This window comes from Acipenser ruthenus, chromosome 29 (genome assembly GCF_902713425.1).
Source record: "Acipenser ruthenus chromosome 29, fAciRut3.2 maternal haplotype, whole genome shotgun sequence".
Lineage (NCBI taxonomy): Eukaryota > Metazoa > Chordata > Actinopteri > Acipenseriformes > Acipenseridae > Acipenser > Acipenser ruthenus.
Genome location: NC_081217.1, coordinates 2,630,001 through 2,645,466, shown reverse-complemented (window position 1 = coordinate 2,645,466; position 15,466 = coordinate 2,630,001). Strand labels below are relative to the sequence as shown.

The 15,466-nt window shown below is 39.5% G+C and overlaps 4 protein-coding genes and 1 long non-coding RNA gene across 5 annotated transcripts in view; all 5 read left to right on the top strand.

The window, feature by feature from the left end:
• Positions 1-36: 36 nt before the first annotated feature.
• LOC117432708 (protein phosphatase 1 regulatory subunit 3D) lies at positions 37-3,692 on the top strand. The gene has a single exon (XM_034054683.3). It carries the CDS (start codon positions 772-774, stop codon positions 1,714-1,716), a length of 945 nt encoding a protein of 314 aa, XP_033910574.3. The 5' UTR covers positions 37-771; the 3' UTR covers positions 1,717-3,692.
• Positions 3,693-6,548: 2,856 nt separating this feature from the next.
• LOC131702025 (synaptonemal complex protein 2-like) lies at positions 6,549-7,218 on the top strand. The gene is made up of 3 exons (XM_059003436.1): positions 6,549-6,612; positions 6,732-6,872; positions 7,072-7,218. Exons 1-3 carry the CDS (start codon positions 6,589-6,591, stop codon positions 7,216-7,218), a joined length of 312 nt encoding a protein of 103 aa, XP_058859419.1. The 5' UTR covers positions 6,549-6,588.
• An 838-nt stretch (positions 7,219-8,056) lies between these two features.
• Positions 8,057-9,720, top strand: LOC131702024 (synaptonemal complex protein 2-like). The gene is made up of 7 exons (XM_059003435.1): positions 8,057-8,114; positions 8,232-8,320; positions 8,503-8,537; positions 8,820-8,962; positions 9,070-9,122; positions 9,302-9,347; positions 9,520-9,720. Exons 2-7 carry the CDS (start codon positions 8,250-8,252, stop codon positions 9,718-9,720), a joined length of 549 nt encoding a protein of 182 aa, XP_058859418.1. The 5' UTR covers positions 8,057-8,114; positions 8,232-8,249.
• Positions 9,721-9,803: 83 nt separating this feature from the next.
• On the top strand, positions 9,804-10,786 carry LOC131702045 (uncharacterized). The gene is made up of 4 exons (XR_009309255.1): positions 9,804-9,853; positions 10,125-10,273; positions 10,455-10,529; positions 10,634-10,786. It is a non-coding gene; the product is annotated as an uncharacterized LOC131702045 (long non-coding RNA).
• Positions 10,787-11,070: 284 nt separating this feature from the next.
• LOC117964524 (synaptonemal complex protein 2-like) overlaps positions 11,071-15,466 on the top strand; it is a 12,565-nt gene continuing 8,169 nt past the window's right edge. Inside the window, exons 1-13 of the mRNA XM_059003434.1 lie at positions 11,071-11,080; positions 11,271-11,437; positions 11,568-11,657; positions 11,821-11,896; positions 11,982-12,039; positions 12,315-12,409; positions 12,625-13,094; positions 13,297-13,400; positions 14,259-14,304; positions 14,592-14,638; positions 14,786-14,846; positions 15,073-15,247; positions 15,390-15,454. Coding sequence (XP_058859417.1) covers positions 11,071-11,080; positions 11,271-11,437; positions 11,568-11,657; positions 11,821-11,896; positions 11,982-12,039; positions 12,315-12,409; positions 12,625-13,094; positions 13,297-13,400; positions 14,259-14,304; positions 14,592-14,638; positions 14,786-14,846; positions 15,073-15,247; positions 15,390-15,454 — 1,464 coding nt within the window. The remainder of the gene's footprint in view (positions 11,081-11,270; positions 11,438-11,567; positions 11,658-11,820; positions 11,897-11,981; positions 12,040-12,314; positions 12,410-12,624; positions 13,095-13,296; positions 13,401-14,258; positions 14,305-14,591; positions 14,639-14,785; positions 14,847-15,072; positions 15,248-15,389; positions 15,455-15,466) is intronic.

Sequence of the window (15,466 nt, the reverse complement as noted above, 5' to 3'; positions counted from 1 at the left end):
CGCCTTCTGTGTCAACAGCGATGTAAAAAATAAAACACACGCATACACATAGATACGCACCAAGCAGGCCTGCATACCAGTATACGGATATCAGAGGCTTTCGTGCTGCAGGACGCAGAAAGACGGGCCCAGATTCCGCAAAATGTATCGGATAATTATATAGATACGCTGGCAAGTGCACATTTGCAGGTAGTTGGTGCACCAGCCAGTAAATGGTTCGCTAATGACGTTGAGAGAGGCTCGTTGAAGTGAACTCGACCTCTTCTTGGATTTCTGAGAACATGAACTCTGCGGTGTTCGGCGGACGTGACTAACTGAGCTCTGGTTGACACTACGCGCTGTGTAGCTGAACTAGGACCACAAACATTAAACTTCTGATGCCAAATGTAACAGTGGAATAAAAAACGGAGCTGTTTCGTTACATGTGATGTTTTAAAATAGAAAGCCAGGCAGGATGACGGTTTTTGAAAACAGTCCTGTCTCTTTCTAGAACTTAAGTTTGAGAAGAAATGAAATCTGTTCAAAAGCTGGAAGAAAACTTAACCAAACCACATTTGAACCACAAGTACTGTTTTACTAACCTCCTACAGTAATCAAAACCGGGGTACTGATTAATCTAAAAACACAAATACAATTACTTATTTCTCCTGGTTAAAATATCGAAATCTAATAATCAGATTGAATCAAAGATGGACCCCCGCCAGTTCCCTTGTTACGCCTCTACGTTTTATTCATATTTAGTTGCCTAGCGTTCTTCTGTGCAGGTGAACAATGGCGAGTTTCACGTGGCAGCACCACCTCCCCCAGCAGCAGCTACTGCAGAAGCAGGTTGAGTTGGGGACCTCCAGGAACCTCGCTTACATCACGGGGCATTTCCAGCACGCCCGGTTGACAGAGGGATTCGGGTACGATGCCATGAGTGGTGAGCCGGGCAGGGTCAAGATTCGTCCCCCACCACCCCGACAGCAGGATGTGAACAAGGAGCCTGCCCCGCGAGGACCCTCGTGCGAGCCCCAGCCACGGCCCATCATCCGTCGACGGGCACGCTCGCTGCCCTGCTCCCGCGAGAGAAACAGGGGCGCTTCCAGGGAGGGCCGGAGCCAGAGGGTGCGCTTTGTGGATTCCCTAGGTCTGGAGCTGGCGGAGGTGAAGGTGTTCAGAGCCGGGGAAGACCCCACGGTGCCCCTGCACGTCCTCACCAGGCTCATGCTGAGCTCCGAGCTGGCTTCAGGCAGGGACCTGGTGATCCCTATTCCCTACCTGGAGCCGGACTTCCCCCCAGAGCAGGGCAAGCGAGAGGATTTCCTGGAGCGCCTGGCCCGGCAGAGGGTTTGCCTGGGGAGGGTCTCGTGCTCGGAGATGGGGATCACAGGCCTCGCGTGGGTCCAGAACCTCTCCTTCAGGAAGGAGGTCAGCGTCAGGTACTCCTTCACGGCCTGGAAGAGCAGCTCCGACACCAAGGCCTGCTGGGACTCCAGCGAGGGCGGGGAGGGGGCTGCAGGGAGGATGCCCGACTGGGATGTCTTCCGGTTCTGCCTGCCTGTGCCCCCTTTCATCCTGCAGCCCGGAGCCTCCCTGGAGTTCGCTATCCGCTACCAAGTCTTGGGGGCTGAGTTCTGGGACAACAACAACGGCCGCAATTACAGCCTGACCTGCCACAGCTACAAGCTGACCGTCCCTAAAGAGTGTGAGGACAGCTGGATCCACTTCATCTGAGCCCCACCGTGGAGAGAGCTGAGGAAGAAGGAGCAGCTTGAGCACACCGGCATTGCTTACAGTGCTTTTTACTAGAGCTGATCATGAAAGAAACTGTGCTATGCTTCTATCTGCTTTTAAAAAGTGCCAAGTATCGAATCATACACCGCCTGTGATGAAGATAACAGGTGGCATGTTATGGAGTGATAGCATTAAATAGCTGGAGGTATTAGTTTGTTGTTACTCATTACAGCTACAATGGTATTAGGATAGTAGAGCCATCATTTGAATTTAATCCTAGGGGTCAGGTGCATATTATAGATGTGTACTAATCTGCTGAATGCTGTTCCTGCTTGAGATGCCAGTTTGATGTCTGTGGCCAAGGTGTTATTAATGCACTGTAACTTTTCAACAAATTGTTTCAGTAACTTCTCACTTCAAATGACTACATTCATGTGCTCACCAGCCAGCAGGGAGTAAAGCAGGGAGCTTCCCAGTTGTAATCTCTTTCTGTTATGTATATGCTGTAAAGCCTGGCCACCCTACAAAGCCCTTTGTATTATTCCACAGAATTGATATATCTTTTGCACTGCTGGTATGCTGTGTTTGCACTAGCTTGCCATGTCAAAGTGTCAAAGTTTGCACTTCTTTCTTTTTGCCCTGCAAAGTGAAAGCAGACCTGCTGCAGTTTCTAGCAGACAAGGGCAACATCATATTTTGCAAAGTTAGTTCTTGTTAGTTTTAGTAACATTAACATTCCTTTCAGACTTTGTTGATATGTCTCAATGCTTCTGTTGCTTGTTTGGAAGGTGAAACTATGCACTGGAAATGCACCTGATCAGTTGGAATCAGTCATGGATTTGAAGTCCATCTGTTGGGCTTGGATCTGAGCTCAGAAAAGACGAGATGACAGTTGCTTTGCTCTGGAACAGGAGCTGGACCGACAGTATATAAGCACAGGATATTCCATCTTAGCATGAGAGGCGTGCCTCTGAACTCTGAATCTTGTGGACGTTGCACTTCAGCTCACAGACGTGCAGAGAATGGAGTCCGTCTGTGAAGTAGTGCTGTATTCCAGCAGGTTGCACAGCAGGGATGGAAATACGACTCCCATTGCATAGCAGTTTGACCCATCCCTGGTTCTACTATGAGTTCCCCTGAGCTTGTTATGTGTACACTTACACAAAATGTAATGTTTGTATGTTATTGCACTAGCCTTTCACCTTCGAGCCTGTGGCTTCAAAGCACCTTAGGTCACAAGTGAAATAGCAATTATACGATTTGACAAAATCACTACTTTTTTTTTAAAATACATTTTCACACCAGAGGCTTCAGCTGTGTTTGAGATACTTCCTGTCAGCAGGTGGGGCAGACAGTGCAATGCTGCACAGCGAGCAGCAGATTACCCTGAGATTCACAACCTGGGGGTATGTGAGTATCTCAGGTGGTCCCTGCTACTGTATCTATCTGCCCATTGCTGCACACCCAAACTACACTGCACCTAACATGGTATTCGTTCACCTAGTCTAATAGTGAGTTAATCGCTGATGAAATGAAGCCACGTGCAGCCATTTGCTAATACCTTTTGATTGTTCGGCCCCCAGTTTGTATCCGTTTGAATGATTGTGTTTGAATGAGCGAAATTGTTTGAATAACAATGTATAGAATTATAAAGTACCAGCAGTGGTGTAGATGTGTATAGAGGGACTGTCACCGCATTGCAGTTTGATCCATTTCAGATTTTACTGGGAGCTCCAATCAGCCACAGCGTAGAGAGGCATCTGGCAATGTGTGTGACAGACTCGCAAACTGTACTGCATTATGTTATTTACTGGGATTTTTGTAACATTAAAAAAAAAAAAGATATTTTGAAAAAAACTGCAAATACAAATCTAGTCAATATTATGCCGTAATCGTGGATTGCTGACGATGAGGCACTTTTCACACAAGTCGTTTCTGTTAAGAATGTAAATGTATTAAACTTTGTTTTAAAAAGACGTTTGTTTTTGCATCTATATTACTGATACGCATGATTTTTTTCAGTTTCGTTTTGGTGACAAATATAGGAAAATTTAAAAAAAATGCTTTGTTTATTTTGTCAGTAGTATGAATATGTGTGTGTGTGTGTATGTATATACAGGCCCGTATTAAGGTATTTGGGGGCCCAGGGCTACTAACATTTCAGGGGCCCCCTTGGAACCCCTTAATACTGTACAATCAACTGATGTTTATTTATTTATTATTGATTTCTTAGCTGACACCCTTATCCAGGGCGACTTACAATTGTTAGAAGATATCACATTATTTTTACATACAATTACATTATTATTTTACATACAATTACCCATTTATACAGTTAGGTTTTTACTGCAGCAATCTAGGTAAAGTATCTTGCTCAAGGGTACAACAGCAGTGTCCCCTACCTGGGATTGAACCCACAACCCTCCGGTCAAGAGTCCAGAGCCCTAACCACTACGCCAAGCTCTGCGCTCATGCACAATCTCATACAATACCAACACAATCATGTCATTCGAATAGGCAGTGGACAGCGTTATCACTCACATCACAGTAGCTATGCCATGCAAAATAGTATGGTAGTCGGCACTACCACTAGCTCTCATTACCGACCGCATTGTTTTGAATTAAATCAACGCTAGTTGTAGTCGCTGGGACCATGTTATCAGGCAGCGCAGCATGATATTACATTAGACGAAAAACATAGTGTAATCAGCACTACTCTCAAGCCTCCTTAACACTGCAGAGTATAAAGACACAGTTGACTTACCATTGCTAGATCTTATGCTTCTTGCCTTCAAACTTGAAAACTGGCGAAGCAGGTGATGTTCAATCGACACGAGACTTAAATGATTGAGTCATTAAATTCAGTAATTCAGTAATTCATTAAATTCTCTCTGAGGAGGAAAAATTACTATCTTTATTCTGGCAAATAAGGGGGCCTTTGCTCACCCAGTGCGATCTCACCTCCCCGGTTATCGGACCCCAACATGCCGTATCAGAGCTAGCAATAGCATTATCTGTTTTGTCAGTTTCTTAAGCTGGCAGTTCAATGGCTCGCTCTCCTCTGCTGTTGTGGCTGAGCACTCAGACTCATGTGGCTCTTCCTCACTTTCATTCTTCTGACAGTGACACTTAAAAGAATTTAGTTAGTTTTGGGATACTGTTTACAGTATAACCTCCTCAGCTTTAGCTAGTTTGAGTTTTTCTTTTTTTCGCACCGGTCTCGTATTTCCGTTTGCCGCTAGCTACTCAGCTTAGCTTATTTTAGTTGAACGCCAGTGGGTATAGCTAGCATAAGATTTTTTTATTGTGTCAAATAACTACGTCATGCCAAAAGGACACAAAATGTTTTAAAAAATAGGCAAATTGTTTCGTTTAGCCCATTGGCTTAACACGGCCCTATATATATATATATATATATATATATATATAAGAACGGACACAAATGGAGTCGTGGATCTTTCTGCGCTCTCGCTTCGCTGCACTGCACGCGCATTGATCACGTTTGAAGTATTTTCGCGCCTCGTCTCGAGTGCAGACGTACCAACGCGACCGATAACGGACGGCGAACACTGAATCCTTCTTTTACTGTATATTTGTAAATGTATTTATTGAACTAGACAACAACCTCGTTTTATATTAAACAATTTGGTATACATTTTGTTCTATTTAGAGTAAATATTTCGTCAATAATCGTTTACGAGGTTATGTGATCGTCAAGAGAGGAAACTTTACCAGACTACATTGGTGGTAAGTTATTTTTTTATTTTTTATTTTTTTTGTTACTTTTTTCGCTTGGAGTATTTTATGGTTTTCATTATTTACTGTGAACAGCCTGGTAATAGATCAAAGTTATATATTATTTATGAAATGTACCGGTATGTGAGATGTTCTAGACTAGGAAAGAAACTACAGCTCTTGTTCGTCTGGGATTTTGATAACGTGCTGGGAGACCCACGGGAGACCCACGGGAGACCCACGACTCTGAATCGATGCCTCGGAACTGACCTTTTTTAAATCGTAGTGATGTTTAACTGCACAAGTCACCACATTTCTTTAAATATTGATGTAGGAGAGCACATAACTTATAAATCGGTAAACCGTTTTGTAAACAACATTTGATCCCGTTTAAAAAAAAGGAAAAAAAAAACGTGAATTGGCAATGAACTGTAAACATGCTCTTAAATATAGGCTATTGTCAGAATTACATAAAATATTCTGTCATTGCTGTTGTGTGAGTCAACTGATTGTAGGGTTCTAAAGACAGTGAGATAATGCCACTGAAATGTACCATACAGTCAGCAGTGCTGACTCTGAAAGCAAATGCAGTTCATTAAAAAGACCTCTCAGGGGCAGTAGAGTCTTTTAGTTTCTCCATGCGGCTGACTTCTTTCTACACACATACAAACTATTCTTTAAAATGAAAGGTTAGTTTACAGCCTGCTTTACCCGTGAATCTTTGAGCCAAGGCTCATTTGCTGTATGTAATTGATTACTGCTGATCCCATTTTATTTGATAGACATGCATAAACTAGCTTATTTTCGATTTTTAAACATATTATTAGGCTGCCTGAACCTATTATCAAAAGGCTGATTTATACTGGAGTACCAAGAAAGAATATTTTGCCCAGAAGCAGGTTTTTATACATTTCAACTCCTGATCTGTTAAGACTACTGCCAAATGTGACCTAATTCAAACTGAGTATTCTTCCCTAGATGGCACACAATGTGGTCACAGACCCACAGCTGAATCTTTTTCAGTGATCTTGTTCAATGTAACAGATATATTTGTATAAAAGTTGATCTCATGTGAGATTCAAATGATGATGCCATATTCTGTATTGTTTTACAGACCTGGTCCTTTAGCTGCTCAAGATGCCAGTTAGACAAGACGCCCAGGTAATGTTAAGGCATTGCAATTAGCAAACCCATGTGCCCATGATCGTCTTTCAAAAAGAATCTGATAAACTGGCCCTTTATTTAGTTATTTAAGCCTGTGTGTTTCTTCCTGCCTCAAGCTTGAAAAACTGATTGATGAGACTCTGAAGAAGAGTGAATTTCAGAGCTTGGAAGAGTTCCTGCAGGGTGACATCAATGAAGACGCATGTCAGAAATGCACCAAACAGTTCATAAATAAACTGGACAAAGTGATCAGAAGGGTAGGATAGGAATATAAAGATGTTGTTCTATAAACTTCCTTATCTCACATTAGTATCTTTAAGTATTTCTGAAGATATTTTAAGTGAAGGTTTAAAAATAATATTAATTCCCAGCCCTATTGTTAATAACCCTTTCAATCCATTGCCATAATAACTTGAAGTTCTCAATCAGCAAATGACTCTTTTTTTTTCCCTACAGGAGCTTGATAAAAACAATGTTAAGAATGCCTCTCTGGTGTTGTCAGGCCTGCATAAGTTTGGGAAGACCCTGAGCATTCAGGCAGCTGATGGAGTCACTGTAATGATAAAGCAAGGGCTTGTTGATAAGATAAGTATAAAGATGTAACCTCTTGGCTGCTGAGTGGGATGCACACGGTTATATTGCTGCCTTTATTTAATCATCATAATGAAATCTTGGGGATAAGTAACTCGACATTTAGTGTGCTTCTTTTGCAGTTTATTAATCAGCTGACAGATTTTGATGCTCCAGGTTAATCTGCTAATATTTTGCTTTTTTACATGGTGCAGTGGTTTGAGAAAGCCAGGGACATCTGGGTAGAGGGAGGACAGCTGAAAAGCGAAGCACTGTTAAATCTTACAGAAGACTTTTTTGATGTTTTGATGGTGGGTAGCCGGTTCATTATTATTTATTTCTTAGCAGACGCCCTTATCCAGGGCGACTTACAATCGTAAGCAAATTCATAGCAACATTCCTCAACCTTTGTAGCTTGTGATTGGAGAAGGTATGAGGGAGCAGGTTGTGCAAATATATAACAAAACATTGATATCATATTACACAGCAGTTCTGTTCACAAACACAGTTGTTTTTAATATTGTATGCGTTGTATATGTATTTCAAGTATTCTGCCATTGGTTTTTTAACAAGTGAAAAGGATGACACTCTAAAAGCATGTTTGTTTTTTATAGGTTGTGTATGAAAATAGCAGTGAAGGTAAGTAATGTATTTATTTTATGCCTGTTTAAGTGAATCTCTAGTTTTAAAGTGAAATGTCACATTTCTTACGATGTATATTTTGTAAGTTGGCAAACATCCTTTCGAGGTGTTTATTTAATCATTTAAGAACAAGAGATTGCTAGAATCTCAGTTATGCTAGGAAATGTTCTTGTTTTATGCTGTGATTATCCTTTTCCTCAGGAAAAAAACAAGTCATTGGATCGTTCTTACATCGAACAGGAGAGCTGATTGCTAATTCCGGTGTACATATAACTATCCAGCAGGAGGTAATGTCTCTAAATACAGGTTCTGCACTGCTATATAACATTTGAATACCTTTAATAAGTTAATTACTTTTTTTTTCCAAGTTTAAAGTCTTGATTGCTTTTTTTACAACGTACTAGGCTGTGAGAAAACTCAACATGATTCTGGATGAAATCCCAAAAGAAGACAAAACACAAATCTTATCATCTGGGAAGGTTTTATGTGTCATGTACGTGAGTTGAAAGTACCGTGTCTGATCTGCTTCAGGGTTTAAAAGAAGGAGCCTATGAATTAGCACTACTATTTAATACTGTAAGAGTGCTGTAAGAGTTTTTTCCATGCTAACATAGAGTGAATAGTATTTTTACAAGTGGTGAAATATTTCCTATAACAGATTATTGTCTCTTACAGGAGTGGGTTGGGGAAAAGAATATTGATTGGTGGAGGTGAGTGAAATTGTTGTTTTTAATGAAGTTAGTAGGGGTGTATAAGAATGTAGTTTATTTTTGGAAATACTTATTTTACAAACTGTAGATCTGGAGGTATGCGGAAGATCTGAGAAGATTATTAGTATGTCTTTTATCTCCATGAATTTCTGGGGCTCATTTAGGAACCTCCATACAGGAGCAACACAATTGATGTCGATAGAAGTGTTTGGCCTGTCAAAACTCAAAGATTAGTAACCATAGGTAAATTGATGACATGCAAACACACTCTGCATCTTTCAGATTATGACTTGCAAGTTGCTATAACTGAAGCTCTGTGCAGAATGACTACAGGGAAGCAGAGGCAGGAGCTGGCAGACCAGTGGTTTACGATGGAGTTTGTTGCAAATGCCTTTAAAGGGATTAAAGACTCTGAATTTGAAACGGTAACTATGCTATCTCCAGAATGGACTGCTTTTATATAAGGTCTGAAAATCGTCTATTAGAACACAGTCAGAAGACATGTTTAATTTCTCCTTCTTATAATTGCAAGGATTGCCGAAAATTCCTTAACCTGGTGAATGGCATGCTGGGGGATAGAAGAAGGTATTACAGTTTTATTTATGCATATTGTTTTGCATACAGTAAAGTGTATTTATGTTACAATGTTAAGCTTGTGCATTTGTGAACAATAGGCTAGGGACTGCCATATTAACATGTGCTGTTGTCTGTATTTGTGTAATATTTCTGAATGCTGTTGTGTGAGTTTATCTTTTTATTTACAGCGTTTACACTTATCCATGTCTCAAAGTGTTTCTTGATGAACATGAGGTGAGTGGTTTAAAAATGATATCCTGATTCTACCTTTAGATGGTATCAACATAATTTTTGTGTTTGTATTTAAAATGACGTGTTAATAAGAGGGGGTAAAATTTGAGATACATTTACCAGTACTTTTGTGCATATGCTGTTACAGGGCTGAAACTAAACTTTGTATTTTCAGCTGCTAATGCCTGCTGATGACAAACTGCAGGACTTCTGGATTGATTTCAATGTAGGCAGCCAGAGTATAACGTTTTATATTTCTCCTGATGACAATGAAGAGGTAAGTGTCACAGCAAGTCCCAGAGGTGTATGTGGAGCTCATTATGTTCAAAAGCAGTATGTAACTGGTAATGGATTTGCTACTTTAAATATAATTTAAATGCAAAGATATCATTCTTAATAGCCAGGCAAGCTTTCTCAACATAAAATAAATACATGTATTTATATATAGGAAAACCAGTGGGAGACTGTCTGCCTTCCTGAAGATGAAGTAGAAAAGTATCTTGTTGAAGGTAGGTCTTCAGATAGAGGTTCAGATTTCAACACTGGATATTTTGATTCAAATAATCTGTGAGCCCTTGATTTACTGTTGGATTTGTATCTGGAAATGTAATGTATTTTATTTTACTCGTGTTCAGTAAAGCATGTATACTAATACTTTTCAACAGTGTCAACCACATAATTCATTTCATGTACTGTACCACCTGTAAATGAAAAGGAATGCCAAATAATCTGCAATTGCACTATGTAGAATTTTTCCTTTCTTTCATTTTACCCAATTAGAGAAGGATGGAAATAACCTATTAAAGGTGTCTATGAAACATCCATTGAATGTCAGTGGCAAGGAAGGATCCCAGATTCAGATATATTTCAGTGCTGCACTGAACATCGCTGAAGCAATCAAAAATGTGTATGGAGCCATAAAAGCCAAAGTAAGCTTTACTGCTTTATCCTTCTGGGGTCGTTAAAAGTATTTATCACATACTTACAGTGTATTGCATTCATATATGCATACACATATATGCAGGTTTGTATCTGTGTATCATTTTATTTAACATGCTGATAGTATATTTGTATAATACATATTTACATGTAGTACTTTTGTTTTCATAGGAATTTGTTGGAAAGTGTGGGAGTTCTGTAGCGAAAACCACAGTTCGAATTATCTTTGATGAAGATGGCTCACAGGTCTGTACAGTCATGCTTTCTTGTTGCATTAAGGAAATATTTTAATTAGATTTCATGACTTTGTACACATGTGTATATTGTGTGTTTTTGTGCATACCTGACAGCTTTTAGTTCCGGAAAGCCAAGTCTCCTTAACACCCAAGAGTTACAAAAGGTCATCAGGGAGGGAAAAGAAAAGAATCATTCAGTATTCTCAAGAATCAGTCGTGCCTCCAGAGAGGACTAGAGCCAGCCTGGAGCAAACCCCACAGCTTCCTTCTAAGGCAAGTCATGTAGACTACAGCAATGTGAAGCTCTGCAATGCCAGTTTTCCTTGTGAAGCTAGTAGTTGGAGTAGAGGACTTGGATCCAACTATTAAAAGGGCAAAAAGTGAGCCTTTGCTTCACAGATATTATGGGCTGTCCAGGAAACAAACAGTTACCAGTACGTTGTGCTTTCTTACAGCTGGATACTCCTGCAAAGATGAGGGTGTCTGAAGCCACATTGGCCATCTCCAGTTGCGGGGGGAGCCGAACAGCAATGAGTCCAATTGCACGTGTCATGACGACCTGTAAGTAAAATGTAACTAGCTCATCAGATATCTTCAGCATGCGTTAAAATCACTCGACAGGTGTTCGAAAATGTGAATATTTATTGTGTCTATAACTAACCGTAATTGTTGGGACCCAGGCAGCTGTGGGAATACTTTTGTAAAGTATCTGTGTGTGTTAATTATTCTGACTTCTGTTGTTTTATTTTAGCGACTCCTGCAAGGAAAGGGAAAGTTAAACCAGCTTTAGAGCTGGTTGGCTCTTCTAAAAGAAACAGTGACTATAACCTCATTAAACTAAAATCAGAAACTCCCATCAGAAAGTCACCAGGATGTATCCCTGCTGAAAGAGAATATGGGACTTCAGCCAACAACAAGGTTAGCAACTATACACTATCATTAATATCGAGTCATTGTATCAGATATTTTGGGATGGTTGGATTCATTTTTTTAATGTTAAGCTTTTTAAATTGACATTCCATGAAATGAGTTGTGAATTCTTCCACAGCCTGTTGGAGCAGCTCCAGAGAGCAGTAAAGCAGATTCAGAAGGCAAGCAGGAACCAAGGCCCCGAAATGGATCAAAGAAATTTTGCAAGGTGTCCAAGTGCTCAGAATGTCCTTCTTAAAAGTGTTTTAGATTTATTCCTTGTTTTGTTGATACAAAGTGATTTGTATTTAATACAATCTTTCTTGTCACAGCCTTCTTGTAAGAGCTGATGCACTAATTAGTAAGTAATCTTGTTTATTCCTTTCTAGCAGATTCCTGCAGCCAAGGTTGCTGAGATGCTGCAGGAGGATCAAGACAATGTCAGAGCGTCTGAAGAAGAACATTTAGGTACTAAATATTTCAAAATCCAAATCAGATTGGTAAATATCATGATGTACCTCTGTAACATCTACTTTCTCACTTTGATTTTCAGCTGATTCAATGAATATTGTGCCTGACTCCCAGCCGGTGATGAAAAAAGACAAGACTTTGTAAGTCTATTTGCAAACGTTTCCTCATATTATACTTTAATAAATTCTTGCATGCTGTTTCTGTTTAATAATTTGAAAAATGACTTAGATTGGGCTTAGTTTGAATTACTAATACTAATCCCTGTATTCCAGGGAACAATCTGTCTTGCATCTTTACTTCCAATTACAACGTTTCCATGTTCACTATTCTGGATTATATTCCATATATCTTATGTATAGTATATCGGTGTCATTTTTTCCTACCTTTATGTTTTTGTTTGTGCCTTCATCTTTAGGTTGCCTGGCCCGCTGACTAGCTTTTCCAGGGATCAGGATTTCATCTCTAGACGCAGAGTTTCAGTGTCTGGGGGTGTCTCTCTTCTCCTACAAGGTGTCTGTTTAGCATTATTTGTCATAGGCATATCCTTAAAAGATTTAATTAGTCATCATTTATTGAAATTAAAGATGTTGGCTTGTGCTTTCAACATACTTGCATGCAATTAGTGTAGGGCTCAGCTAGAAGCACAATTTAGAAAGGGATGTTTGAAGACAATATTAGTAAAATAATTTATCACAATAAAAAATCTACTCATTACCCCCTAACAGGTCAATCTTTCCAGAACCGAGTGTCCAAACAGCGAGCCTTCTCCGCGGCTTTCAATAACCAGTCACCTCCACAGCTGCAAAGATCCAAAGAGCCAAGCCAAAAACAAGTACAAGAACAGCTGGCTGAAAAACTGGAGAAACCCAACAAAGAGAAGAAACAGAAACGGAAACACGAAGCTGATGGCAAAAGGTCTTCTGGGGAGACGAGAGCTTTGGAAGAAAATCAGGCTGCAGCGAGAGGCATCGAGGGACAAGGGCAGGCACCTCTGGCCGTAGAGGCAGAGAACAGCGCAGTACAATGCAGCAAATCTAATAAGAAACCTGCATTGGGCAGCTCCAGAAAAGAAGCAATACCCCAGGAGATGAGTCCAGCTAGAAATCATAGAGTCTCTGTGTCTCACAGACAGGAGAATCTTCAAAGAGGAAGGGAGAGAGAGATGGAAGTGTCCTATAGGGAAATGAAAGAGAAGGTGAGGTTGTTTATGTGTTTTCTTATTTATCAAACCAGGTGCACAATCACCAAAACTGCTAGCAAATTGATTACGCAGCAATCCTAGCTGTCCTAGACAATACCCTTGATGAAAACTTACTCTCTGTCATGTGGTTTTAAGTTTTTGAATATGATTTCATAGGTGGAAATTGAGCTTTTTTTTTTTTTTTTTTTTTTTTTAGAAAACCAAGTCCATTGGAAAAGATTGCATTGGTGTGACAGAAACAATGATTAGCTCTATTTCAAGCAAGTATAGAACACAGACAGACCCTTCTGCTTTGAACAGGTAAACTTGACAAGCAGCACTGCAGTGATTTAATTCCATTAGTATTGTGCTGTATTTCTTAAGATAGCATAACATCATTTATTATTTTCTTTTATTGTAGGGCTCATCTGGAAAAATTGTGGTCTTTCTCTTTTTTAGTGAGTATAGTACAGGTGTATCCATAAGTGTTTGTAAGAGTACAGTTAATGCTCTACCAGTGAATGCTAACAAATGTGAACAGTTTCCAGCTCCGAAAGTAATGAAAGATGTGCTTCATGTAACACTGTGCCACAGAGGATGCTTTGTTTGGGTTTAATAAAGAAAAGATAGACGAAGCACAGTCAGAGCAGTGCCGTACATGGTCATCCGTTTTAATACAGTATTGTACATGTACTGTAACATACTCTGCGGATTCTGGTTGTCATGAGGCATTAAACCTGCGCAAATTTCATTTTCTTTCTGATAGGAAAAGGGACAAACAGGAAACAGTGGATTTCTGAAAGGATCGAGTCATTCCAAACAAATTAAGATGAATGCTGTGCAGACTGGGTATGAAGTATTACGTGCAGTAAAAAAATAAATATGTGCTTTACTCTTAAAACTGTATTGTATGGCTGTCCCTATAATATGTTGTCTCATTAAGTACAGCAGTTTCGATGAAGTTTTTAATCAAATATTAAGCATTATAATTGAAATGTAACACCCTGTTTATAAATGATATCGTCTGTAAATTGTTATATACCTGTATTTGTAGTAAGCATCTGAATAATTTTAAAATCATCTCAATTGTTGTAATTTACAATTGCGGTTTTAAAATTGTAACTGCTCCGTGTAAAAAGAACGCTGACACATTTTTATTGTTTGTATATTTTTAATTAGGGGTGATATTTACAATTTCAGCGATGAGTCCACAGGTAATCTTGGGGTAGGTTTTTCTAAATCCTTGTGTGCCTCTATTGGGATAGATATTCTTTAAAGTAGAATATTGATTTTACATATACTTACCGCAAAATATGAATTTACCTTTTTTTTCTAAATTATCTTTCTCTTTTTGCCAAATCTGACTTTTTAACACGTATGAAGATTTTTTCAATACAACTGACCTTCAGTAAGCTTATCCAAAGAAACTATTTGATTGAATTTACAGTTTTTGTAAAACTGATTTTATCCTAGTGTAATCCCCACTCATTTTTACTCTGTCCTGTGTCTTAGGCAAATGATACAAGACGCTTGGAAAAATCAGGAAAATCAGACAAAAGGTAAACCTACTGTATAGTGCAAGTGCCAAACCTCTTTGGGGAGCAAGAGAAACTACATGATGTCCAGTAAGAAAATATTGATGCCAAGTAAAATTCTACTTTTCTCCCTCTTCCATACTTTATTTACATGTTTCTTTATCTTTTTAGTGGGAAATCTGAAGAATCCAGAATCAAATCTGGCTCCCTAGAGAAAGGTGAATGTAAAAAGGTAAAAAAGAATCTGGGTTTAAATAATTGTCAGTTTTGTAGCCAGTTGTAGCAATCTTATCCAAGCTCCTGTGTCCCTTTTGTGTCAGTGTCAGTTTAAATGGCTATTTTAATTAAATCCACATGAGTTAAATATGTTAAAATGATTGCTGTACTGAAATACACGGCATTGTTTTGGAACAGTGGTTGCTGTTATCACTGAAGGGATTCCTTGTTGTTGTTGTCAGCCTGGAGGTCGCTATGTGAAGAAGCACCTGTTCAGTGACACAGACACAGAGCCCAGGCCGGATGACAGTAGGAATGAGGTCAGCTGGCTCCAGGATTATAACAGGAGGCCCAAACCAAACGTTGTGGACTATAGCAGACAGCGGCACGACAAGCCGCCCCCCAGTCCTGGCAATGGTAAGGCTTATCCTGATCATGTCTGCTATCTAATTGTAAAAAAACAGAAGCATATTAATGGAAGGATTTTTTTTTACTCTGAAATGGGTTTATTTAAAATAAAGAAAACAAAAAATCTTCAGTCATAGTGTTCTTTATTTAGATGAATCACCAGAGTTCCCTCCAGCGATTCCAAAGCCACGGAAAGAAAAAGCAAAAGCCAAAAAGGTAAGAAAATGT